We start from the raw sequence: 25,856 nt of genomic DNA, 5'->3' as shown, positions 1-25,856 counted from the left end.
CTGTTAGGTTGCCTATTTTCTCATCGCTTAGTTCTCCCACTGGGACCTTGATCCGTTCCGCCTTTTGGGCCATACTTCTGTGTCTCCTCATTCTGACAGGCTCCTGTGTTTGTTTCCCTGGGCGTCCCAGGTAGAGCTGTCGCCCCTGTTACATTGTAAGGGGCAGAGCCTTAGGGATTCATCAGTACAGGGCGACCTGTTTCACCACGTTGTGGTGCTATATGTGGGGGAGGGGTCCAAGAGGGAACAATGCCGCCTGCCCAGCACTTGCCCCTTTTCCAGGTACCTCTCCCACTTCCGCTCCGGACTGGCGCCCCTGTAGCTGCTGCCCTGACTGTCATTCCCAGAGTGGGTGAGTCTGTGGACGTTCTAGGACTGTGGGGGCCTTTTAAACAAGCAGACTCTGCTGAGAGACTGGCAGTTTCTGCCTCCACCCCAACCCCCACTGGTCCGCACAGTCAGAAGCAATGAGGCTTGATTTAACCCGGTGCTAGGGCAGTGAGCTTCGAGGTCCAGTGAGGAGCTGGGAACGCTCTCCAGGTGTTCGTCCTGACTTTTTAAAACGTGTAACTGTGCTTTCTGCCAGCTGCTGCTGCCACCACCACAGCGCGTCCTCTCCAGCCCGGCTCCAACCCTCCTACCTGTCTGGATGAGTATTTCTTCTTTTTATCTTTGCTGGACTTCCATGCAGTTTGATTTTCTGGAACTTCTGGTTGTTTCTAGTTTTGAGGTAATAGTATTCATTTTTAGTTGTGGAGGGAGACACAGTGTGTCTGTCTATGCCTCTATCTTGGCCAGAAGTCCTGTTTTGTTACTTTTGAAGTGGTTGTAAATTCCTTCTTAGTTGTGAGGGAGGTGCAGAGTTTCTATTTACACCTCCACCTTGGCCAGAAGTCCCAAAGGAATCATATTTTTAATGAATATGTGTTCTACTTGTTTGGGCTATTTAATTAAAAACAAGTAAATTAATTACATTATCAAATCTAAGATGGTATCAATTTTAAGATGTACCTTTATTTTATGTACCATTAAGGAAAAAAAATGTGGTCAATTGAACTATGACACAATACTTTAATGAGAGTCCTGAACAGAGTATGAATGCATCAATCATATAAGTCTTGTTGCTTTCAAATTTCTTTCATCTATTCAGAGAGGAAAGGCGATTTACATTTTCTTCAAATGCATTGTTCCTTGTGTGATGGGAAAGAAAAACTTTTTCATGTGTATCAGTAACAAAATACAACACAGTTTCATCGACTTGTGGGTATCTGTCATCCTTTATTTGCTCCTGTAAAGTACTCGATTGTTGCATTGCAAGAAAATACAGAATTATAGCCATTCCTCCAATGACTAATATTTGCTACATTAATATCAAATTTGCATCCTACTGCTCAGTTTCTAGGCTTTTATGAGAACACAGTAAATATTCATTTCAATGCCAAATCATGCTGTAATCTTTTTGAAGACATCAGCAGTAGCGGTTAAACTCAACACATGTTGTCACATGATGTACATCACTCTTCAAAATGATGACAATGAATAGGTGTGACCAAGCCACCCATGCACAGGAAAGGAAAACTATGTCACTACCTGGCTGACCGCAACAGTTAAGATGACATTGACTGTGAGGTTGATTTCAGGGATGCTGACATGGAAAGAAGTAAAGTCTCTCAACTAAATTTCCAAAGTACTTTTTTTCTAATATAAATGTATATGAATGGTTGCAAGTGAATGACAGAGTGACAATCATTTTAATTTTTTAAAACATGTGCAAAATAAGAGCCAAGTGGTGATTGTGTTTGGGATAGATGGAGTTGATGAGAAATATTTTTAAAAATTCACATTAAAGAAATTTACTCATTGGATTATAAAGGTTCCTACTTGCCCCCAAATCCATTCCTTCCTATAGCCTTAGTAATGAAACTTCATTTATACATGCATGCAACTAAAAGCATACATTTTTCACCTCCCTTGCACCTAGCATGACCATATGACTCATTTTGGGCCCCTGAGATGGAAGCAATGCTTAGAATGGGAATTCTGAGAAGACTGCTTACAGGGAGTGGCTCAGCTGGGAGGGAAGCTCTTTTATTAACTCCTTCCTACTTCCTGATGCTTGTAGTAAGAATATAATATCTTGATTCCCAGCAGCCATCCTGGGCCATTCTTGAGGATGGGAGCTTTGAACTAGGATGGGGAGTAAAGCAGGAAGAGGTGTGAGCCTTTGATAAGTTTACGGCACTGCCTCAGTAGTTCTGGACTACATGTTTTCAGTTTTGGGTGGGGGGGGGCTTTGTATAAAGGAGAAATTATCTTTTATCTTGTTTTCTGTTTATGCTGGATTTTCTGTTGTATGCAGCCAAGGCCTAACCTAATTGGTAAACAAACCCTAATTCTTCAGGTAGAGTTCAATCTATGGGGGTGAATGGCACAAGAATATTAAGCTCCCACTATTTGCCTGGGATAATGTGAAGAATGTAAAGGAATTAAAGGCATCATATTTCTTTACAATAATAACAACTCTTCATGGGTAGTATTACTAATAATTTTACAGAGGCCAACACTTTCCAAACATTTAATGAGTGCCTAGGGTATGCCTGGTGCAATGGTGGGAATGCCACAGTGAGCAGATCCTGCAATAACCACAGCCCGCTTTTTGCCCCATTTGCACAATTTTGAGTATGCTGTTTCCCATGTTAAGAAAGAAAGCCAAAGAGTGTCCTAAAGTCATCATTTCTCTCAGCAGATACCACAGATGAAACAGTGTGCATTTTTCTGAAGTGCTGGAGCTACAGAAAATATTAGCATCTCCCTATTCCCCAACAAAGAAGAAAGTTGAGCGAATCCTTCATAATATGAAGCTCAAAACTACGACATCTTCCTGACAGCCTTCTCATGCTCTGCTGGGAGAGCTGATGGCATTCATGTCATACTTCTGAGCCTCTTTAATTATTTTAGTAAAAAGGCTTTTCAAAATTGCATTTTATATCTGTGGAAGAGATCTTCAACTTTATTTATTTATTTGGTAAATACTGAAATACTTTGCCCCAAAGACGTCTACTTGTGAATTTTGAAACTGACACTGATATTTATAGCACTATTAATATGTCATCATTTGTTTTGGTCAAATTGGAAAGCAGGGGGCTTCTCAAAAAGAAAAGAGAATTAAAAAGCATAAGTAAAAAATTACATTTATAAAGCAAAAATAGGCTTATTAAAAACTTCAGAAATTCTGCACCTAATGGCTTTGAATCTCTCCATCTTCCATTTTCCTTGCATTGAGAGAGCTCCCTTTGAAGTCTTTGGAAGCTTTTGGTAAGAAAAGACATATATACATGGGTGTGGAGCTGAAAATTGAGCTCATTGTTTTGCGCTTATAAAATGTGTTTTTCAAAGATTTGCCTTTCATATTGCAGATGGGAGAGAGGGTGTGCAATTTTACCTTGTGTAACATCTTTGCCTGAAAAGCTCAAAGTATTTGTAGACATTTTTTAATGAATAGTTTCCATGTTTACCTGCTGAGGAAGACAGAGGTTTGTGTTATTTACTTCCATTTTACACCTGAGGAAGCTGATATTTAAGGAAAAGAGGCTCAGAATTTCAACCAGTAGCAGAACAAAGAAAACAAGCCCAAACCTTGCCACCAGGATTATTATGCCCAGTCTAATGCTCCTGGGGCTTAAACATGACCTCCAAACACAATGGTATCATTAGAAAAAAATCACCATACATATTGTCATGTTACATTTTAGTGTAAACCTTGCATTTATTATGTAGGATCATTTGTATTCATTTTGACTGTTCTCTAGTTTACTAGCCTCTTTTTATTTTTAGTAACTTCTGATTTTGGTACTGTTATTGAAATTGAATTTCAATAATGTTCTTTTAGTCATTCTAACTCATTCTAACTACATAAGGGAAACCAAACTGGAAGTGGAAACACAGAACTCATGTATATGTATATCAGGTAAAATTATATTTTGACCAATTTTTTTGTACACAGAGAACAGCTAGCAATCATACATAAAGTTCAAAACTATGCATTTGACATCTCTTGATAAACGTGTGTGAATTATGACATAACTGAGCATGTATATCAACATCACTTCTACTAAAAAGTTAAAATTGAATCCTAAGTAGTTCTAATTATATCTAAATCATTTGTTTGGTCATTTAAGCAACTGGAAAACAACCAACTAAAATAATTTAAGTTGGTAGAAATTATGTCAACATCCTTTAAGAAGGGCTCATCAAATGAAAAGTTGATGTATCTATTCTTCCAACATTTATAGAATATCTAAAATGATGGCAGGAATGATTCATATGAAACAAAACAAATGCCTCAAAAAACAAACATGTAGTTCTTGACTATAGGAAGCAAACAGTAGGTGGATGGCAGCAAGCAAGCCAAATAAATTAATAAAAGTGACTGAAACCTTTACAATGGCTCGCTCATTCACATGGAGAAAGTATTTTGTTTCAGGAGTTCATAGGAAATTAAAGATAAATAGTTTAAAACTTAACCTGTGCTCATTTCAGTTTCATATTTTCTCAGCTCCCCTCCCTTCCCACCTGACCTTTTTTGTTTTTTCCCTCAGAATCCTTCACTCTCTGTCAACCTGCCCCACCACAAGTTCAGCTCTAGAATTTCCTAAAAGGGGTCTCCCATATTATCATTCTTTTTTCCCTTATTTAAGGGACAGGACTTACGGTTTGTATTTTAAACTCATTATGAGACTCATCAATTTTTAAAAGTTAGCTTACACACTCTATCTATGGTTTATTCCTTTTTGCTGGAGTATATGTTAATCTCTACCTTTAAAATCATCCCTTCATAGAAAAATGCTAGTAAGTATCATTAGAAAAATAGAAACATAAGTGTCTGAATGGAAATAGAGTTAAAAATTGTAGTCCCCACTCATCAGTGGTGCGGTATGCAGCCAGAAAGCTTACAGAGTCTCTTGTATTTTATCTTTGAAATAATTTACTATTACAAAGCACATATAACTTTTACCTATAAAATGAATCAATAGATAAGTCTTTTGTTTGTACTATTGCTATTTTGTTTTTACTTTACTATTAAGGAAATGCAAAAACTCAAAACAGGATCTCCAGTGTATGGGGCATTTTGGATAGATGCTGAGACTAAGAAAAGGAGGCTTGGACTGGCCCCAGGGGCTCAGACGGCCTTCTGCACGTGTTTTCTTTACCAGTTTGAAGGAATGTAAAGGAAAGAATTATTCTACCTTCCTTCGGAATTGAATTGGGCTTCCTCATACAGGCAAAATAAACCCTTTATAAAGCTGCAAAAGCAGTCTTCATTTGCAGTGTCACTGATAAACATTTCCAGGCTGGCAAGAGTTTTTTTCAAGGCATTTAAAAACCATCATAAATAAATAAATAAATAAATAAATAAATAAATAAATCCATCTATCCTAACAAAAGAAAAATGTGGGGTTTTTTTCAGGTCACTTCATCATACCTGATGATGAATATGTTTTTAATTAAATCCTGGGCAGAAAATTGGGTTTACTGGGAGTCATTGTAATCATTCCCCTGAGACACCCACCATCAATGGTACTGATGCTAACTCTTGACACCCAAGGCCACTTTGTGTATTCAGTGGTTAGAAGGGTGATTTCTGAGGCCTGGCAGCTGTTGGTGTTAAAGCTATTGTGTGGGAAACAAAAGCCATTCTGTTCTGTTCCCTAGCCTCCTTTGTATCATTGATACAGGGGCTCTTTCAAAAATGGGGTGTGATTCTTTACCAGGGAATTTCATTACTGCCCATACACTCTGGACAGCAGAGGGGAATGTCTGAACATAGTTCCTATGGAAGGAATCTTGCGCTCTGACCTCTGCTAAGATGCTTGCATTTTAATTCTGTTAATTAGACCTACAATTAGATGCTATCATACAAACAACTATGCCTCCTATCTTCCTTTCCCTAAACCACTAGACCCAAGGCTGGCTAGAGTGAATTTGCTGCCAGCCTGCTTTTCTTGGAAATTATCAGAACATAGTACATGGTAGCGCCAACATGTACCAGTGTTAACTAGTTTTCTTGTAGAATTCCTCATTGACCTGTCCTGGGAAATTCTCATATTGCAGACCAGAGTGATATTTATTTGAAGAACAGGCACTTTTCACCCAAATGGTACATAAGTATTCATTATTATCATTTAGAAAGAGTTTACAAACTTTTCAATTGCATATAAAAGAAACAAACTGACCTAAACAATTAAGGAAATGTGGTGGGCTGTGTCATTTTCACCAGCCATTCCACCCCTCATCCCTGGTCTGTGCCCTTGCTGTGTGACTTTGAGGATCCTCTCACTGTTACAGGTGAGTCTACTTCCCAATCTCATGGAATTGGGGCTTAGTCACGTAACTTTTGCTTTGACCAGGCTGAAGAAGTATTGCTTCTTCTCATTTTTCACACTTCTACTTGTTGCCATGAGAATAACACACTCCAGCTATCACTCATAAAAAAAAAAGGGGGGGGGGGGATACGAGGCCAATCTGGAATTTGCAGGTTGGAGCCAAGCCCAGCTGAACCCAGCCTATTTCCAACTGGCCTAGCATTGCATGAGTGAGAATAAATGACAGCTGCTTTAAGCCAATGCTTAAATGTTTTAGGGTGCTTTGTTATGCAGCACTATTGTGGCAATAGCTGACTCATTTATTGCTTATATAACTGATGAATCTGAAGGTAGCATGGGCTTCAGGTAGTGTTTGAAAAGAATAATTCCTGTTCTATTTCTCTTTGATTCTCTTGGAATGTCAATTCAGGATGGTTTCCCTCTTGGTGGTAGAGTGACTATATCATTTCAGGCATCACATCTGTACCCAGTGCCAGCTGGAAGGCAAAAGGCTTCTCTCCTCTTCTGTAACCAGCATACAAAAGTCCTGGGTTTCACTATGATCAGGTGAAAGTAGATCTCATGTCTGTCTTGGGCCAATTGTTGAGCAAGGAATTGTGGGATTATTTGACTTGGTTTATGTCAACCATAGTCCTCTCTTAAAGATGGGAGTGGGCTCAATCTCTTCCAAAATGTATGGTGTACTTCATTAAAGATGGGGGTGGGGCTGGGACAGACGCTGAGACATACAAGGAGTATTAATTATGGAGTCTAAAATGTCCAAACTTTGTTTTAAATTTTTATCAATAAATTATCTGGCGCAAGACATTTTTCTACCTCTATGTTGCTAGACTAGCTAGAGCTAGAGAGATGAGATTTATCTTCTAGAGTTAACCTGTTATTTGGGAAATGGCAAAGAGTGTGGCTGTACCCATGCCACTTTATACACTGGAAGCTGAGAGCCAGCTTTACATAGGACTTTACCATTGGCTGACTGGACTCCCTACTCTTCGTATCACAGATTTTAAGAAAATTAAAAATAGGTTTGGCTTACTAGAATGGGAAGATCTCTGATCTAGAGGATGTTATTGCTGATGTAATGAGAATTTTTTGATAAGGGTGTCATTTTACTGACTTCTGGCCTCCATTGTTTCTGATGACAAGTCAGCTATAATTCTTCTTATTGTCCAGATACATAGTAAGCATCGAATAAAAATGTGTTGAATTAATAAATTAAAAACAGAAACAAAGTCTCTAACACAGTCTAATGTTTTTTCAAGAATATCCTACCACCTTTTTGAAAAACCTTTTGTACATTTAATGCCTCCTCCCACCCCAACACCCCCATCAAGCTTCAGCAGGAATGTGAATTAAACAAATTATCAATTCAGGCAATTTTGCAAATATGAACATTAATGTGATTATTAGTTACTTTCTATGCTTCTAAGAGCTCTCCCTGAAAAACCGTCATCATCCAACATCTTTTTTTCATTTAACAAGTACTTATATGTCATTCTATAAATATCACTGAACACCTGCTGTGCACAGGTACTATGTTAAGTAGAGTAAAGGATGCAGAATTGATTAAAGGTAATGCTTGCCTTCAAGTACCAACAATTGGACAGCAAGAAAGACTTGGGACCTTTCATGAAACTAGATTCTCAGAGAGCAACTTACTTGTCTTCTTGTGGGATTATATGCTTTACTGTCTCTAATCATAAAGTGCCTCAGTGCTATATGAAACATTTGTCAGCATTAGCACAAAACTGATCTAAACCAAAAATGTTGATGTGAACCAGCCTAGGTATTAGGTATATTTCCATAGTCTTACATTAATGTCTTAAAAATGCATCCCCATAAATTTCACCATGGCTGTGCATGGGCACTATTCATTTTGATTTGCTGCTAATGTGCTGGTTAAATAATTCCACATAATTTCCAGTTTGAGAGTGCAGATTCAGCTACATTTTCCTCAAGTCCCTCTTTTTGTATTTTTTTTTTCCAGTTGGGTTATGCCTTGAACCATACAAACAGAAAACTAACATTGGAACCTAAAATAACTGTCAATGCCAGGATTGTTGTGGTTGGTGCATCCAATGTTGGAATTTCCTTCCTAGAGACATTGGTATTTTGGTGAGTTTTTTTACTTTATCCATTTGTTTTAAAAGGGGCCTTCTCTTCCTCACCTGATAGGGTGGCTTGAAAATACAGACCTTGGTTTGTTCATCACCCCACACACCTTGAAATAGTCTAGACCAGAGATTGGCAAACTGTAGCCCCTAGGTTTAAGTCTCGCTCGCTGTCTACCTGCTTTTGGAAATTAAGCTTTATTGAGCCACAAACATATTTATTTATTTATTTGGTGTTTGTTGCTGTTTTCTTGATACAACAGCAGATTTGAGTAGCTGCAACAGAGACTATATGGCTTTTAGTGTCTACAATATGTACACTCTGACTTTTCCCAGAACAAGTTTGCCAACCCCTATTCCATACTAGTGTTTCTCTTATTGGCCAGATCATAGGCATCGTGTGGAGCATCTGTTACAGATGTAGCTTTCCAGACCCAGCACCAAATGTATTGAATCAGAAACTCCCAAGGAGGTTTCTGGGAACCTCCATACAATCAGGCCAGTTTGGGAACTAGTTTTGACTTTATGCACCACAAATAGGCTTGCAGAAATGGCAGACAGGCCAAGGACCTTTCTTCCCACCCCTCCATTTGGGTGCCAGTGAGCACAGTAAAACCCTGCAGTGAAGACTGATGCCTGTATTTATCCCTGGTGCTGTTTTCTGTTAACCTTAAGGCACTAAACAGGTTTCCTTTCAGAGCTCATTTTCTTGATCGGTGGTTCATGAGTATTCTCAGCTTCCTCCGACTAGTTCTCCATATGCTCACTGAGTCTCAGCACCTGGGTTGTTGACCAAGACTTTGGGTTCCTAGCCTGACATCACCATTACCTGATATGGAACCCTAGATGTATTGCTTAATGTCTCTCAGATTCGCTTTCCTCATTTATTTGTAAAAGTTTCATGGATGTTTTTAAAGACCCTGACTTTGGGGAACTACAGCTTCTGAACTAAAAGCATCCAGTTTTTTCCCAAATCTTTTGCTTAGGTTTACAGGAGAAACTTTAGCTACTGTTTAAAACTTACAAGTGCTAAGAGGCAAATGGAAGATGGGAAGAGGCAACCCACATGACTCCTCCAGAAGCCAGCAAAACTCAGGGATCAGATAGAGAATGGATGGAGGAAATGCCCTCTAAGGGCGTTTATGTCTGGTTGATATGGAGACGAGCTAACCCCACATGGTTATTTTGCTCATTTGATATTACAATAACCAAGTGAAGATTTTTTTCACTTTCCAGCCAATTTGTTCAGTTATTCGAAACATACGTTTAGTTAACTAGAAATAAGTTTGAGTGTCATTATTGAAGTTAGGAACATAGTTCAAGGGACTTAAATACTGTTGTCAGTCTACAGAGTTCTTTTATGGCAGGAAGGAAATAAAAGCACCCAGAAATACCCATTTTCGTCTGTGTGCCACATCGTAGTTTGAGGGTTTCATTTTTTTCTGATGGGTCTCTTTTTAAAAATATGTATATAATAATTTTGTTCTTTGTACAAGTTGTTTGCATGCACAGCATTTATAACATTAAATAAAATCAATTTTAAGGATTATATTTAATTTTTAGTTGCTTAATTTTATTTATACTACATGTCTTTTGAGAAAGAGCCTTATTTGAGAATGCCTCCCATCTTGTGATGATTAAGTAAAAACAAAATGTCATTTTTCCATGTCAAAACTTCATGTGGTGGAAAAACTCCAAAATCATGTACAACAACATTCATTATGAATTATCTTCAGTCCAAACTTTATAATGATTATACAGAGTTTAAAGAAAAGAAATTCTAGAGAAAAATTAGAAGCCCCCCAAATATCATATTCTTCTACTGATCTTAACTGAAAGTATTTAGTACTGAAAATATACACTTTAGGGAACACAGGAATCTTAGCTGCTGACAGTGCTGAGAATTCATATTCCTACGTTATATCAAATGATTAAAAATAAAATTGTTACTGTGAAAACCCTTACTGATAAAATTTCAGAATTATACTTGTATTCCTTGAGTTCAATCCATGATAATGATATTTAGCTTTGGCTTTGGCTTGGATGAACATGGATGTCATTCATGTGTGTTCTGTATACCTCTGTTATCCAGAATATAGAAATCAGTGTTATAAAGCAATAAGAAGGATTCATAAGGCATTTGAAAAAATGAGCAACAGATATGAACAGACAAATCACAGAAAAGGAAACCCTGATGGATGATATGCAAGTTTACTAGCAATTAGAAAATGCAAATTAAACAACATTGAGACACCATTTTCATACTCATCAGACTGGAGAAATTTTAAATTCTTAAAATACCACATTGGGATTGGCAAGAATGTTAGAATAACTGAGATTTTCATATACTGCTGGTTGGAGTATATGTTAATACCACTTTAGAGAGTAGTTTGGAGTTTGGTTGGTTTTCTGATGGGTCTCAATATCTAAGACTCAGAACATTGAGTTGTTTACAACCATTTTTTAATGATGAATTATCAGGGGGAGTTGTGAAATTATAGTAGTCAAGAACTTATCATAAGCAGGTCTTAAATCTTTTTTTACCACATTAAAAAAATTTTTTTATGGTTGTTCTTTAAAGTTGTCCCATTTTCCCCCATTGCTCTCCCCTACCCGGCCCACCTCTCCCCTCTCCCACAGTCAATCCCCACCCTGTTGTCCATGTCCTTAAATCTTTTTTTTTTAATTTTGAGAGTACATTTATTAATTCTTGGGACAGTGAAACAGAGGAAGGACTTGGGGTAGAAGAAGCAACAGGAGAGAGCCTAGGCAGTGCACTGCTTTGGCTCCCTAGATACATTATAGAAAAAAAATGAGTATAGGCAGGGTTGCTCTTTGCTCACTGAAAAGTCAGAGAAAAGGGGGCCTTGGAGACAGGATAAGGGGGCAAGCCTGGGACAAGCTGCCATTGCCCACTGCTCCCCTGGTTGCAAAGTCTCCTGGGGATCCTTAGAACTTAGGGGTAAAAAGCATACCTGAGAGGGAAGGAAAGTGTGGGCATGATCTGGGAAGGGTTCGTGCCAACAGATCTTAAATCTTAATTTAGCTAAAGCCCTGGACAGGTAATTCAGTTTGTTAGAGCATCGTCCTGATACACCAAGTTTGTGGGTTCAATCCCTGGTCAGGGCACATACAAGAATCAACCAATGAATACATAAGTGGGTCAACAAATCAATATTTCTCTCTCTCTCTCATATATATATATAGCTGTCTCAAATCAATTTTTAAAATCTTAATTTAGCTATATACTTAGTCACTATGTTTCATTTAAATTTTTAAATGATTTCGTTAAGACAATTACATATAATTTTCTTCTTGTAGAATTAAGTTAGATTTACTGAAGACATATAAATTTTAATATCAGTACTTGTTTGATTAAATTCCTCAATGAGGCAGACTTTTTAAAAGCATTTTAAAATACTCGTAATTCTCTATCATCGTTACACAGATTACATACACTAAAAATAGACTGGTATCACTTTACAGATCTCTAATCCTTAAGAGGGGAAATAGTTTTCTTATTATTTTCTCTAATTATTTTAAATTAGCAATCACTATAGTAACCTGCTGCACATTTTACTTTATGAGTTTAACTCCCATTTGAACTAAATTTTATAAATGATTTCAGCTGGAATGAAATTGAAACACAGTTTTCACCAAACACTGACCGCAACCCCCAGTAAAGGTAAAATTCACGATTTGGAGGCAAGATTCAGAAAATCTCCCTTCTTATGCTCCTGCACTGTGTTATCTGACTCAGCTGGGGCACCATAGCTCCTGGAAAATTTGAGGCCCAGTACAGCAATCTCTTTCCAGAAAATCTGGTAATTTGGTCATCTAGTGACAAAAGAGACATAACTCTGTTGTTACTTACATGCAAAAAAAATTACAAAATGCATCTGGTCTCCTCTTCAAAGGACACCAATCTCAGTCCTTGCATAAATTCTTTGCCTTTATCATTTCCTTCTTTCTGCATGTGCCAAGGTGATACTGGGGAGCTGGTGTAATTTACCCAAAGTTACCAACTAATAACTAGGATGTGGGAAGAGAAAATTGTGGGAGTTTTTTTAAAGTACAATATGTTATCTGGTCCTTAGCTGCTACCCATCCACAGTTACATCTACACAGGCACACCTTCTTTTCTTGGTTGTCAGGCCTATAAGTCACCCAGCATCATTTTCTTGTCCTTATGAGGGCAAGGCCTCAGGAACTCCAGCATCAGTGAAACGTGTGACAGACATTTTCCTGCAGACACACACTGGCATCCCTTGCAGTTCTCCTCATCTTCCTGGTCCTGATGAATTTTACAGTTCTGGGCTGAGTGGCAGTTCTGCCCTTAGGTCCCTCCCAAGGCCACTGGCTATCTGATGGAGAAGGATAGGGCTGCAGGGTAATTCAGCTTGGGGTCTTAAATAATTGGCCCCTTTCCCCATATACAGGTCTTGTTTGTGCATTTGTTTACTGAGGGTGCTATGACCAAGAAACTCCACAAGGATATTTTTCAGGACCCCAAAGCCCACCATGAGGCCAGTGTAAGCTCCAGCTACAGATGCATCCTGACCTTCTTTTCTCATCATGTACCCTGCAAGGGTGTGGGCCACTATGGTGGGAACCAGAAGGTGAGCAGGGTAAAAACAACAGGTTCGGGCCAGAGAAGGAGCTTTGTTAGGGTGAGGGACTGTAGAGGAGAAACGCCCATTCATCCAGTGATGTATATGGCAGTGAATTGCAGGGGAAAGGCAACTCTTAGGACATTTTTCTATGAATTATCCATGTTCTTCATCATGTCCAAGACATTCAAGTGATGGACTTGAACTGTTTTCAAAGTATGGTTCTTTTTCTTTTTCTTTTAATATGCCTTATTGATTATACTGTTACAGTTGTCCCAATTTCTTTTCCTTTTGTTTCCCTCTACCCTGTGACACTCCTCCCTCCAGTTGTCAACCCCCCTTAGTACATACCCATTGCTTGTGCATATAGTTCTTCTCAACATCTTCCTGTACCCTCCACTCCCTCCTATGCTTAACTTCTGTACTATCTCCCTCCCTTTCCCCCCTTGCCCCTCCCCACTTACTTCCCCCAATATGTTCCCCATACCTATAATTTTTTCCCCTCTCTCGTTGCCTATTTAGTTTGCCTTTGTTTCAGTTCCCTAGCTTCTGTTGTTGATTGTTGTGATACAGTTTTCATTTTAATGTTCATAGTTTTGATCCTCTTTCTCCTAAACAAGTCCCTTTAACTTTTCATATAACAGTGGTTTGGATCTGATGAACTTCTTCAGTTTTACTTTGCCCTGGAAGCACTTTCTCTGCCCTTCTATTCTGAATGACAGCTTCGCTGGACAGAGTAATCATGGTTGTAGGTTTTTGCTTTTCATTATTTTGAATATTTCTTGCCAGTCTCTTCTTGCCTGCAGAGCTTCTTTTGAGAAATCAGCTGATAGTCTTATTGGGGTCCCTTTGAATGTAATTCCCTTCTTCTCTCTTGCTACTTTTAAGATTCTCTCTTTATCCTTAATTTTTGACATTTTGATTATCATGTGTCTTGGTGTGGTTCTCCCTGGGTCCCGTTTTTTTGGAACTCTCTGTGCTTTGTGGACCTGTAAGTCTATTTCCTTCCCCAAGTTAGGGAAGTTCTGCTTCATTATTTTTTCACATAATTTTTCAATTTCTAGTTCTTCTTCACCTTCTGGCAACCCTATGATTCAGATGTTGGCCTGCTTATAGCTGTCTGGTAAGTTTCTGAACCTCTTCTCATTTTCCTCACTTTTCATTTCCTCTTTCTGCACTGGTTTACTGTTTCTTTCCTATGTTCTGATTTGTTGATTTGATCCCTGGGTTTTTTTCCCTCACCACTTGTCTTGTATGTGTTTTTGTTCATTTCAGCAGGACTAGGCTTCATTCCTTCCCCATCTTGTTTAAGGTCTGCTGTTATGTCTGTAAGCATTTTTATAACTAAAGCTCTGAATTGAGCCTCAGAAAGATTATCTATCTGCTGGTCCATTAGATTAGATATTTGCTGTCTGGTCAGCTGCGTCACCAGGATCTCTATCATGATCTCTGCCATCCTGACAGTTTTGTCCTTACCTTTGCTTCCTGGGTAGGGCTGTCACACCTCCTATGCTATAGAGGGTGGAACCCCATGCACTTGTCACAACGGGGCAACCCTTCTACCCACACTGTGGCATTATCTGCAGGGATGGGGTCCAAGATAGGTTCCTGCTGTTCACTGTCTGCTGAGAGACTGGGAGCCTCCTCCTCTGTCCCCACCCCCTCTGGGTCTCACAGTCCAGGGCAATGGAGGTCTGCCTTCCCCAGCATTGGAATTGCAAGCTGACAGGTTTGGTCTGTAGCTGGGGGTGCTCCCCAGGTGCTTCTCACCTCCCCTTAAATACGGGTGTCTGTGCTTACCGCTGTCCCGCCGCCATCACCACTGCTGCCACCGACAGCACAGCTTGACCTCTCCACCCCGGCTTCGGCCCTCCTACCCGTCCAGACAAGCACCACTTCCTTATAACTTCATACGTTGGACTTCCATTTATATTCTGGAACTTCTGGTTATTTCTGGTTTGACGGTAGTTGTATTCCTTCTTAGTTGTGGAGGGAGACAGAGCATGTCAGTCTAGGCCTCCATCTTGGCCAAAAGTCCCAAAGTATGGTTCTTATGGCTGATAGTTTGCATTCCTTTGGCTGTCTTGTTCTTTGGGACTGAAAGTTCTTGACTGGGCAACATAAGCATTTCATGTATATTATCCTTCACAGTATTTCTATTAATAAGACTCCTTTAAAACCCCAACCACTGGAAAAAAAAGAAAGAACTTGACTTTGGCCATCAGATCCCCTCTGCTTCCAACCAGTGCTATGCTCCTGATGGGTGGTTCTATTCTCACCATGCTGGGGGTCATAGCAGGGGACCCTCATGGTCCTGCCAGTTTGAAGGTGCTGTCACCGTAGAAATTCCACCAACCATTATCATAGGTCTAAAGGGAATTACCTATTCTTGGATAAACAGATCCAGAGCTGAGTTTCTAACCTCTGAAAGCCCTTTCCAGAAAGCAAGAGACCTCTTTCCACAAAGCATAGGGAGTCATATTTTTACCAGTCACTTTGTGCACTATGTCTAGCCCTGCTGAACTCCCCAAATATAATACTTTGAATATTTCAGGCTTTCCACAGAAGTACTCCAAAATCACTTTTTAAAAGAAATATAGGGAAGTTATACCAAAAAGGGCAGGAACCAAGTTTCTCAACTCATATTTCATGGCCTTTTCACTCACAGCGTGATCTGTGGACCAACAGTATCAGCATTGTCTGGGAGCCCCTTAGAAAGGGAGAACCTCAGGCCCTGCCTCAGGCAGTGGCCCGAAGAGAGAGATTTTTCCCAGAATTATACAGAACAGCTTATTCATTATCTTTTGGGCATGAACTGGATGAGCTAAAGCAGTTACTATTTTATTCTGTTTCAGCTCACTCGTGTCTATGCTTCTGTGTATTTTAAAATCCTTCCTAATTCAATTCTGATGTAAAGAATATCTTGAAGAATATAATGATACTAGAAAAATGCATCAGTGAATTCTGGGATGACATGACTTAAAGCAGCCCTGCATGATGTCCCGATGACCCTTTGTGTGACTAGTGAAAGGACACTTTGGTTCCCAGAAAGTGCTGGTGGACCCTGAAGCCCAAGCTCACATTGCCTTCCAGTTCTACCACCAGGACCCACAAAATACTCTCACTAAAGTACGAAGTCTATAATTTTCAACTTAGACATTGATCCTTCATCTGGTAACTAAGATAGCTTGAAATTGTAGGGCATGTTTGCACAGCTACAGTTGTGGCCAAATGACCATCATTGTGCCCTGCTACCAGTCTCTGCCACATGAATTGATGGGCACGTGTCTCTGATGGCCATTTTGGTACCAGCGCAAATGCAGTGTGATGGCTAGGTCCCATAGCACATGTGGTGCTGCTCTCTTCTGTGCCTAGGGAGCAGGCAGAGATCAACAGGGCAGATAGAATCTTGCCATATTGTATGTTGGCATCACAATAGGACCTGTCAGGGGTTGATACAGAGGCCATCTTGTGGCTGGGGTGGAAGGTGAGGGTGAGGACAGTTATGTCAGGCTCAGAGGCCCAGTCTCCCCAGGCAGAAGGACCTGATATTCTGCCACCAGAAAATAATGGCCTGGGACTCTCCCCAGTGTTGTTAATTACAATCAAGCTTCCTAATCTGATTCCAGTATTTAAATGCAATTAATGTAAATGAAAGTACAGTAATCGTGGTTCACTTATCGCGGCCTCACTGTATCGCGGGATTTTTAAAAGTATTATGTTTAGTTATTTATCGCGCATTTTTCATAATGTTGCGGGATTTTGTGGTATTGTATATGTATGTTGTTAAAGTTACATAGGTTTAAGACTGTAGAATAAGTGTAAGGTTCCTACTTCGCAGGGGGTCTAGAACATAATACCCACAATAAGTGAGGGAATACTGTATCTCCATTTACTGAAATTACCTATTTCTACTCAGTCCAGAATAACTTTACCTCCAATTACACACTTTAGAGACTCCCAGAACGGAAGAAAAGACTCTTTGAGCAACCTTAGGCCTTTTTTGGAATCAGCTCATTGTCATTTTTTTAATGTGCATTAGTTGTGATGCTTTGGCATTAAGGACATTAAATTTGTAATGCATTCTTTACCATCACGCAAGTGTAAGCCACATACATGAACTGAGTAATAGATTTACTCACTCAGTCTTCACCCTCTACTATCAGACCAAGACATCACCACTTGTCTTGGTTTGTGTTCCTTCAAAATCTTAAAGAATTTGGGTACAAGAAGTGTATTTGGGGGTGATCCTGGGAAACTACCTGAGAAAGCAGGGCAATAGAGGTAGGATAGGGAGGAAAGTCAACAAAGCCCCCCCCGAAGTCTTTGTCAGCATGTCACTGTGGGCAAATGAGAATCAATCCCACTAGACACAATTGAGAGTGCTCCCTTTGTGAATGAATAATCTGGGGTATTTATCCACCAGTTCCTATCCTTATGGTTATATGGTCACCCTAGGCTGTTCTTCCAGCTGTTCCCTCAAGTTCCCATGGTCAGAGGATGCCTCCAGGCAGAGAACAGTAGAAAAGCATTGGCATGGGAGAACCATTTGCAGGTGATGTCAGTGGGATCCTATGGCAGTCTGCCGCTGACCAGTGAGGATGACCCTGTCCTGCAGAAGTCTCCCAATGCGGTTGAAAGAAATAACCTGTAGCGGACACAATCTTTTGCTTGGGAGGAGAAGAGAGGTGGCAATTCTCTCAAGAGGAGAAGAGCCCTGGACTCCCTTTCCTCGTGCCTTTTATTGAGAAGGATATGCATAGGGTTATACAGTCAGGATACATAAATTACCAATTAACCTCAAATGTTTTGGTTATTACCAGCTTCTTGGGATTACAGATAACAATGAAAGGAGCACAGTGATTGCTTTAGGTCAGTCCGCTGGACACTGTAGCACCAGATGATCACTTGGTGCAGATTTTCATAATTTTTTCAGTCTGCTATTTTGGATATTTTGTTTATGATAAGTGTGAGGTATATAGAGCAGAACAAGCTTCAAAGCATATTAAACATTCTTTAAGCCTGATTTCCCATGGGAACCCTTGGTGCAACTACTGGGTCATGCTCCAGCTTTGCCGATTTTCTGGTTGAGACTTACAGGCCTTTTGCAAGGCCTACCTAGCTCACAGCAAGGCTACAGTTCCCAATATCACACAAATCAGTCCCCTACAGGCTCCTATGTCCTAGTTTATTTTGTTTTTCTCTTCTTTATTTACATTCATATAGTTGCTTTTTAATGAAGCATGTGGGCATAGACAAAGGCAGAGAAAAAGCAAAGCTAGATAAGAAGACTATGTCAAGAGGGTTTCATGGCCAGCTCTCTTCCCAGCATACTTGCAGCTCTAAAGGGAACACCAGGTATAGAAACCAGGGAAAAGAACCAGTCAGAAGTGAAGAATACAATATCTGAAGTGAAGAATACACTAAAGGAATTAATAATAGATTGGATGAAGCAGAGGATCAAATCACTGATTTGGAAGACAATGTAGCAGAAAACATCCAATCAGTACAACAAGAAAAAAACAATTAAAAATATGAAGAAAGTTAAAGGGACCTTTGGGACAACATGAAGCATAATAACATCCACATGATAGGGCCACCAGAAGGAGAAGAGAGAGAACAAGGGATCAAGAACCTATTTGATTTAAAAACAATATTTTTAATCTTCACTTGAGGATGTGTTCTTCTTGTTGATTTTAGAGAGAGAGAAAGAGAAACATTGACATAAGAGAGAAACATAAATCAGTTGCCTTTCTTACATGCCCTCACTGGAGATCGAACCCACACCTGGGTGCGTACCCTGACTGGGAATCAAACTTGCAACCTTTTGGTATACAGGATGATATTCCAACCAACTGAGCAACCCAGCCAGGGCAATGAGAACCTATTTGAAGAAATAATGACTGACAATTTCCTGAACCTGTGAAGAAAAAAGCCACACAAGCCCAGGAAGCACAGAGAGTCCCAAACAATATGAACCCAAAGAGGCCCACACTAAGACACATCATAATTAAAATGACAAAGGTTGAAGACAAAATGAGAATCTTAAAAGCAGCAAGAGAAAAGCTGTTGGTTACCTACAAGGAAGCTCCTATAAGAGTGTCAGCTGATTTCTTAACAGAAACATTTCTAGCCAGAAGATATTGGCATGAAATATTCCAAGTGATGAAAAGCAGAGACCTACAACTAAGACTGCTTTACCCAGCAAGGTTAACATTTAAAATTGAAAGAGAAATAAAGAGCTTCTCAATACAAGAAAAAGCTAAAGGAGTTCTTTACCACCAAACTAGTATTACAAGAAATATTAAAAGGTCTCCGCTTCCTTCTCCTCCTCCTCCATCTTCTTCTTTCAGGAGGAGAGGGAGGGGAAGAAGGAGGAAGGATCATAGTTATAAAGAATAAAATGGCAATAAATACATACCTATCAATAATCACTTTAAATGTAAATGTCTTTCCCTGTCTGATATGTCTGAGTGGGTTGAGCACAGGCCTGTGAACCGAAGGGTCATTAGTTTGATTCCATGTCAAAGCACATGCCTGACTATAATGGTATGAAACTGGAAATCAACCACAAGAAAAAAACTGAAAAACACACAAGGACATGGAAGCTAAATAATATGTTACTAAACAATGAACGGGTTAACAGTGAAATCAAGGAATAAATCAAAAGATACCCTAAAATAAATAAAAATGAGAACAATAACCTTAAACCTATGGGACACAGCAAAAGCAGTCCTAGGAGAGAAATTCATAGCATTACAGGCCTACCTTAAGAAACAAGAAAAAATTCAAATGAACAATCTAGCTTTATACTTAAATGTATTAAAAAAGAACAACAAATAAAACCAAAGTGAGTAGAAGAAAGGAAATAAATATTAGGGCAGAAATAAATGAAATAGAGTCTAAAAGACATAGAAAAGATCAGCGACACCAGGAGCTGGTTATTTGAAAAGATAAACAAGATTGACAAAACTTTAACTTAACTCATTAAGAAAAAATAAAGAGTGGGCCCAAATTGTTAAAATCAGAAACAAAAGAGTAGTAACAACGGACAGCACAGATATACAAAGGATTGTAAGAAAATATTTATCAAACAACTATATGCCAACAAATTGAACAATCTGGATGAAATGGATAATTTCCTAGAAACATATAATATTCCAAAAGTGAATCAGGAAGAATCATAAAATCCAAATAGATCAATTACAATGCATTAAATTGAAGCAGAATTTTTTAAAAAGCAAAAAAAAACTTCCAGCCAACAAAAGTTTTGGACCGGATGGCTTCATAGGTGAATTTACCAAACATTCAAAGAAGACCTATCACCTAATCCTTCCCAAACTACTCCAAAAAATTCAAGAGGAGGGAACACTTTCAAGCTCATTTTATGAAGCCAGCATCATCCTAACTACAAAATTGTGTAAAGCCTCTACAGACCTGATAAACATGTATGTGACAATCCTCAACAAAATATTAAGAAATCATATCCAACAATACATTATAAGATCATATACCATGATCAAGTGGGATGTAGTCCAAGGATGCAAGGTTGGTACAACAGACACAAGTCAATAAACATGATATACCACATAAACAAAATAGTGGATAAAAACCAAATAATTATATTACTAGATGCAGTAAAAAATTTGATAAAATCCAACACCCATTTGTGATAAAAAAAACTCTACAGAGGTAATATACCTTAATGTAATAAAGGCCATCCATATATGACAAACACACTGCCAGCATCATACTCAATGGGCAAAAACCACAAGTATTCCCCTTAAGATCCACATTTGCCCTTCTTACTCAACATAGTTCTGAAAGTCCTAGCCACAGCAATCAGACAAGGAGAAGAAATAAAAGGCATCCAAATTGGAAAGGAGAAAGGAAAACTGTCATTATTTGCAGATGACATGATACTGTGTATAGAGAAACCTAAAGATTCCACTAAAACTACTAGAACTGATAAATAAATTCAGTAAAGTAGCAGAATACAAAATAAATATCCAGAAATAAGTTGTATTTTTATACACCAATAATGAACTATCAGAAAGAAAAACTAGGGGAAAAAATCCCATTTATGATTGCATCAAAAAATACCTAGGAATATTGGAACTACTATAACAACATAATCAATAAAATACACTTTAAAAAATACCTAGGAATAAATTTAACCAAAGATGTAAAAGACCTATACTTAGAAAATTAAAAGACACTGAAGAAATAAACTGAAGAAGTACAATTAAGTGGAAGCATATGTTGTTTCATGAATAGGAAAAATTAACATCATAAAATGTCCATCCTACCCAAAGCAATCTGTAGATTCAACACAATTCCTGTCAAGATACCAATGGCATATTTCACAGAACTAGAGAAAATATTCCAAAAATGTATATAGAACCACAAAAGACGCTGAATAGCCACAGAAATCTTGAGAAAAAACAAAGGTGGAGGAATCATGCTGCCTGATATCAAACCGTACTACCAGGCTGTAGAAATTAAAGCAGCATGCTACTGGCATGAAAATGGACACAGAGATCAATGGAATAGAATAGAAAGCCCAGAAATAAACCCATGCCTTTGTAGTAAATTAATGTTTGACAAAGGAGACAAGAACATACAATGAGGAAAATACAGTCTCTTCAATAAAAAGTGTTGGGAAAATTGGACAGATATGTTCAAAAAATGAAACTAGACCACCTTCTTAAACCAAACACAAAAATAAACTCAGAATGTATTAAAGACTTAATTGTATGCCTGGAAACCATAAAAATCCTATAAGAAAACATAGGCAGTAAAATCTTGGACATTTCTTGTAGCAATTTTTTTTTTTTTTTGATGTATCTCCTCAAGCTAAGGAAACAATAGAAAAAGTAAACAAATGAGACTTCATCAAACTAGAAAGCTTTTGCACAGCCAAGGACACCGTCAACCAAATGAAAAGAGAAACCGCTAAATGGGAGAACATATTCGCCAATGATACATCTGACAAGGGGTTAATATCAAAAATATATAAAGAACTTACATAATCAACACGAGAAAAACAAACCATCCAAGTGAAAAAAAATGGGCAAAGGGCCGGAATAGACACTTCTAAGAAGATACACAGATGGATGGTCAATAGACATATGAAAAGATGCTCAACGTCACTAGCTGTCAGAGAGATGCAAATTAAAACCACAATAAGATACCACCTCACACCTGTCAGAATGGCCATCATCAATAATTTAACAAACAACAAGTGTTGGTAAGGATGTGGAGAAGAGGGAACCCTAGTGCACTGTTGCCAGGAATGCAGATTGGAGCAGCCACTGTGGAAAGCTGTATGGACTTTCCTCAAAAATTAAAAATGAAACTGCCTTGGCCATGGTTAACTTACGGCCAAGATGGAGGCATAGACATGCTGCGTCTCCCTCCACAGCTAAAAAGGAATAGAACAACCTCAAAACTAGACAACCAGATGTTCCAGAAAATCAAGCTGCATGTAAGTCCAACAAAGATATAAAGAAGAAATACTCATCCAGACAGGTAAGAGAGGTGGAGAGGATGCTGTGTGGTGGTGCCAGCAACGGCAGTAGCGGCAGGCCAGCAGAAAGCACAGTTACACATTTTAAAAAGTCAGGAGGACACCTGGTGTTGCGTTCCCAGCTCCTCACCAGACCATGCAGTTCACGTCCCAGCACCGTGGAAAAATCAAGCCTCATTGCTTCTAACTGCAAACCAGTGGGGGTTGAGGCGGAGGCAGAAAATGCCAGTCTCTCAGCAGAGTCCGCTTGTTCAAAGGGCCCCCATGGTCCTAGAACATCCGCAGACCCACCCACTCTGGGAACGAAGGCCACGGCAGCAGCTAGAGGGGCGCCAGTCCAGTGCAGAAGTGGGAGAGGTGCCTGGAAAGGGGGCCAGTGCTGGGCAAGCAGCATTGTTCCCTCTCAGACCCCTCCCCCACATACAGGGTCACAATGTGGTGGAACAGGTCGCCCTGTACTGATGAACTCCTAAGGCTCCGCCCCTTAAACTTAACAGGAGCGACAGCTCTACCTGGGACGCAGAGGCAAACAAACACAGGAGCCTGTCAAAATAAGGAGACAACACTGGCCAAGATGGAGGCCTACACTTACATTCTCTGTCTCCCTCCACAACTAAGAAGGAATACAACTACCACAAAACCAGAAATAACCAGAAGTTCCAGAAAATAAAGCTACATGGAAGTCCACTATATGAAGTTATAAAGAAGTGGTGCTGTCTGTATGGGTAGGAGGGGCAAAGTTGGAGCATAGAGGTTAAGATGTGCTGGCGGCAGCAGCTGCGGCGATGGCAGTGGGACAGCGGTAAGCACAGGCACCCGTATTTAAGGGGAGGTGAGAAGCACCTGGGGAGCACCCCTGTCTACAGACCAAACCTGTCAGCTTGCGATTCCAATGCCAGGGAAGGCAGACCCCCATTGCCTCAGAGTGCGAGGGCCACAGGGTGTGGGACGAGGAGGAGGCTCCCAGTCTCTCAGTGGACAGTGAACAGCAGGAATCCATCTTGAACCCCTGCCCGCACACAAAACACCACAGTGTGGTGAGAAGGGTCACCAGGTTGTGATGAGTGCACGGGGCTCCACCCCCTATACCGTAGGAGGTGTGACGGGTCCGCCCAGGAAGCAAAGGTAAACACAAAACTGTCAGGATGACACAGATCATGATAGAGATCCTGGTGACGCAGCTGACCAGACAGCAAATATCTAATCTAAGGGCTCAGCAGATAGGAAATCTCTCTGAGACCCAGTTCAGAGCTTTGTTTTTACGAATGCTTAGAGACCTGACAGCAGATCTTAAACAAGACAGGGAGGGAATGAAGGCTAGCCCTGCTGAAATGAACAAAAACACATACAAGACAAGTGGTGAGGGAAAAAAACCCAGGGATCAAATCAACAAATCAGAACATAGGGAAGGAACAAACAGACAACCAGTGCAGAAAGAGGAAACGAAAAGTGAGGAAAATGAGGAGAGGCTCAGAAACCTATGAGACAGCTAAAAGCGGGCCAACATCCGAATCATAGGATTGCCAGAAGGTGAAGAAGAACTAGAAATTGAAAATTATGTGAAAAAATAATGAAGCAGAACTTCCCTAACTTGGGGAAGGAAATAGACTTACAGGTCCAAGAAGCACAGAGAGTTCCAAAAAAATGGGACCCAGGGAGAACCACACCAAGACACATGATAATCAAAATGTCAAAAATTAAGGATAAAGAGAGAATCCTAAAAGTAGCAAGAGAGAAGAAGGGAATTACATTCAAAGGGACCCCAATAAGACTATCAGCTGATTTCTCAAAAGAAGCTCTGAAGGCAAGAAGGGACTGGCAAGAAATATTCAAAATAATGAAAAGCAAAAACCTACAACCATGATTACTCTATCCAGCGAAGCTGTCATTCAGAATAGAAGGGCAGAGAAAGTGCTTCCAGGGCAAAGTAAAACTGAAGAAGTTCATCAGATCCAAACCACTGTTATATGAAATGTTAAAGGGACTTGTTTAGGAGAAAGAGGATCAAAACTATGAACATTAAAATGAAAGCTGTATCACAACAACCAACAACAGAAGCTAGGGAACTGAAACAAAGACAAACTAAGTAGGCAACGAGAGGGGGAAAAGAATTATAGGTATGGGGAACATTATGGGGGAGGTCAACAGGGAGGGGGAATGGGGTAAAGGGAGGGAGATGGTACAGGAATTAAGAAGCATAGTAGGAGGGAATGGAGTAGACAGGAAGATGTTGAGAAGAACTATATGCACAACCAATGGGCATGGATAAAGAGGGGGGGCAACTGGAGAGAAGGGGGTTACTGGGTGGAGCGGAAAAAAGGGAAAAGAAATTGGGATAACTAACATCATAATTAATAAAGCATATTTTTAAAAAATGAAACCGCCTTATGACCCAGCAATTGCAGTTCTGGGAATTTATCCAAAGAAACCCAAAACACTAATTTGAAAGAATCAGTGCACCCCTATGTTCATAGCAGCATTATTCACAATAGTCAAGTAGAGTGGATAAAAAAGTTGTGGTACATTTACACATAGAATACTACTTGGCTGTAAAATGAAGGAAATCTTACTTTTTGTGACAGCATGAATGGACCTGGAGAGTATTAATGAAATAAGCCAGTTAGAGAAATACAAATACCATATGATTTCACCTATTTGTGGAATCTAATGAACAAAATAAACTAACAAAATAGAAACAGACTTACAGATACAGAGAACAGACTGACAGCTGTCAGAGAGAAGGGAGGTTTGAGGGGCTAGGTGAAAAGTGTGAAGGGATTAAGCAAAAGAAAAAAAACTAAAAGACACAGACAACAGTATGGTGTTTACCAAAGGGAAGGGGTTGGGGGGAGGTAAAAAAAGGATAAAGCAGGGATGAATCGTTACAAAGGAGACTTGACTTTGGGTGGTGAACACACAATACAATATACAGATCATGTGTTATTGAATTGAACACTTGAAACCTATATAACTTTATTAACCAATATCACCCCAATAAATTCTAGAAAATTTTGAAAATAAAGGGAACCCCAAGTGTACTACTACACCAGACACCTTTGACAGAAAAATGATGGTGTTTCCCTGGCCAGGTGGTTCAGTGGTTCGAGCATCATCCCATACACCAAAAAGTTTGCAGGTTCTATTTCGGGTCAGGGCACATACCTAAGTTGCAGGTTCAATCCCTGGTCACATTAGGGCATGTACAGGAGGCAACGATTGATGGTTT

The 25,856-nt window shown here is 39.6% G+C and overlaps 1 protein-coding gene across 1 annotated transcript in view; it reads left to right on the top strand.

The window, feature by feature from the left end:
* CFAP61 (cilia and flagella associated protein 61) overlaps positions 1-25,856 on the top strand; it is a 431,546-nt gene that overhangs the window by 237,711 nt on the left and 167,979 nt on the right. The window contains exon 18 of the mRNA XM_090285993.1: positions 8,368-8,495. Within this exon, the coding sequence (XP_090142119.1) occupies positions 8,368-8,495 (128 nt within the window). The remainder of the gene's footprint in view (positions 1-8,367; positions 8,496-25,856) is intronic.

This window comes from Furipterus horrens, unplaced genomic scaffold (assembly GCF_987537825.1).
Source record: "Furipterus horrens unplaced genomic scaffold, mFurHor1.1.pri manual_scaffold_8, whole genome shotgun sequence".
Taxonomy (NCBI): domain Eukaryota; kingdom Metazoa; phylum Chordata; class Mammalia; order Chiroptera; family Furipteridae; genus Furipterus; species Furipterus horrens.
Note: the sequence above shows the minus strand (reverse complement) of the source record. Positions and strands in the feature narration are given on the sequence as shown.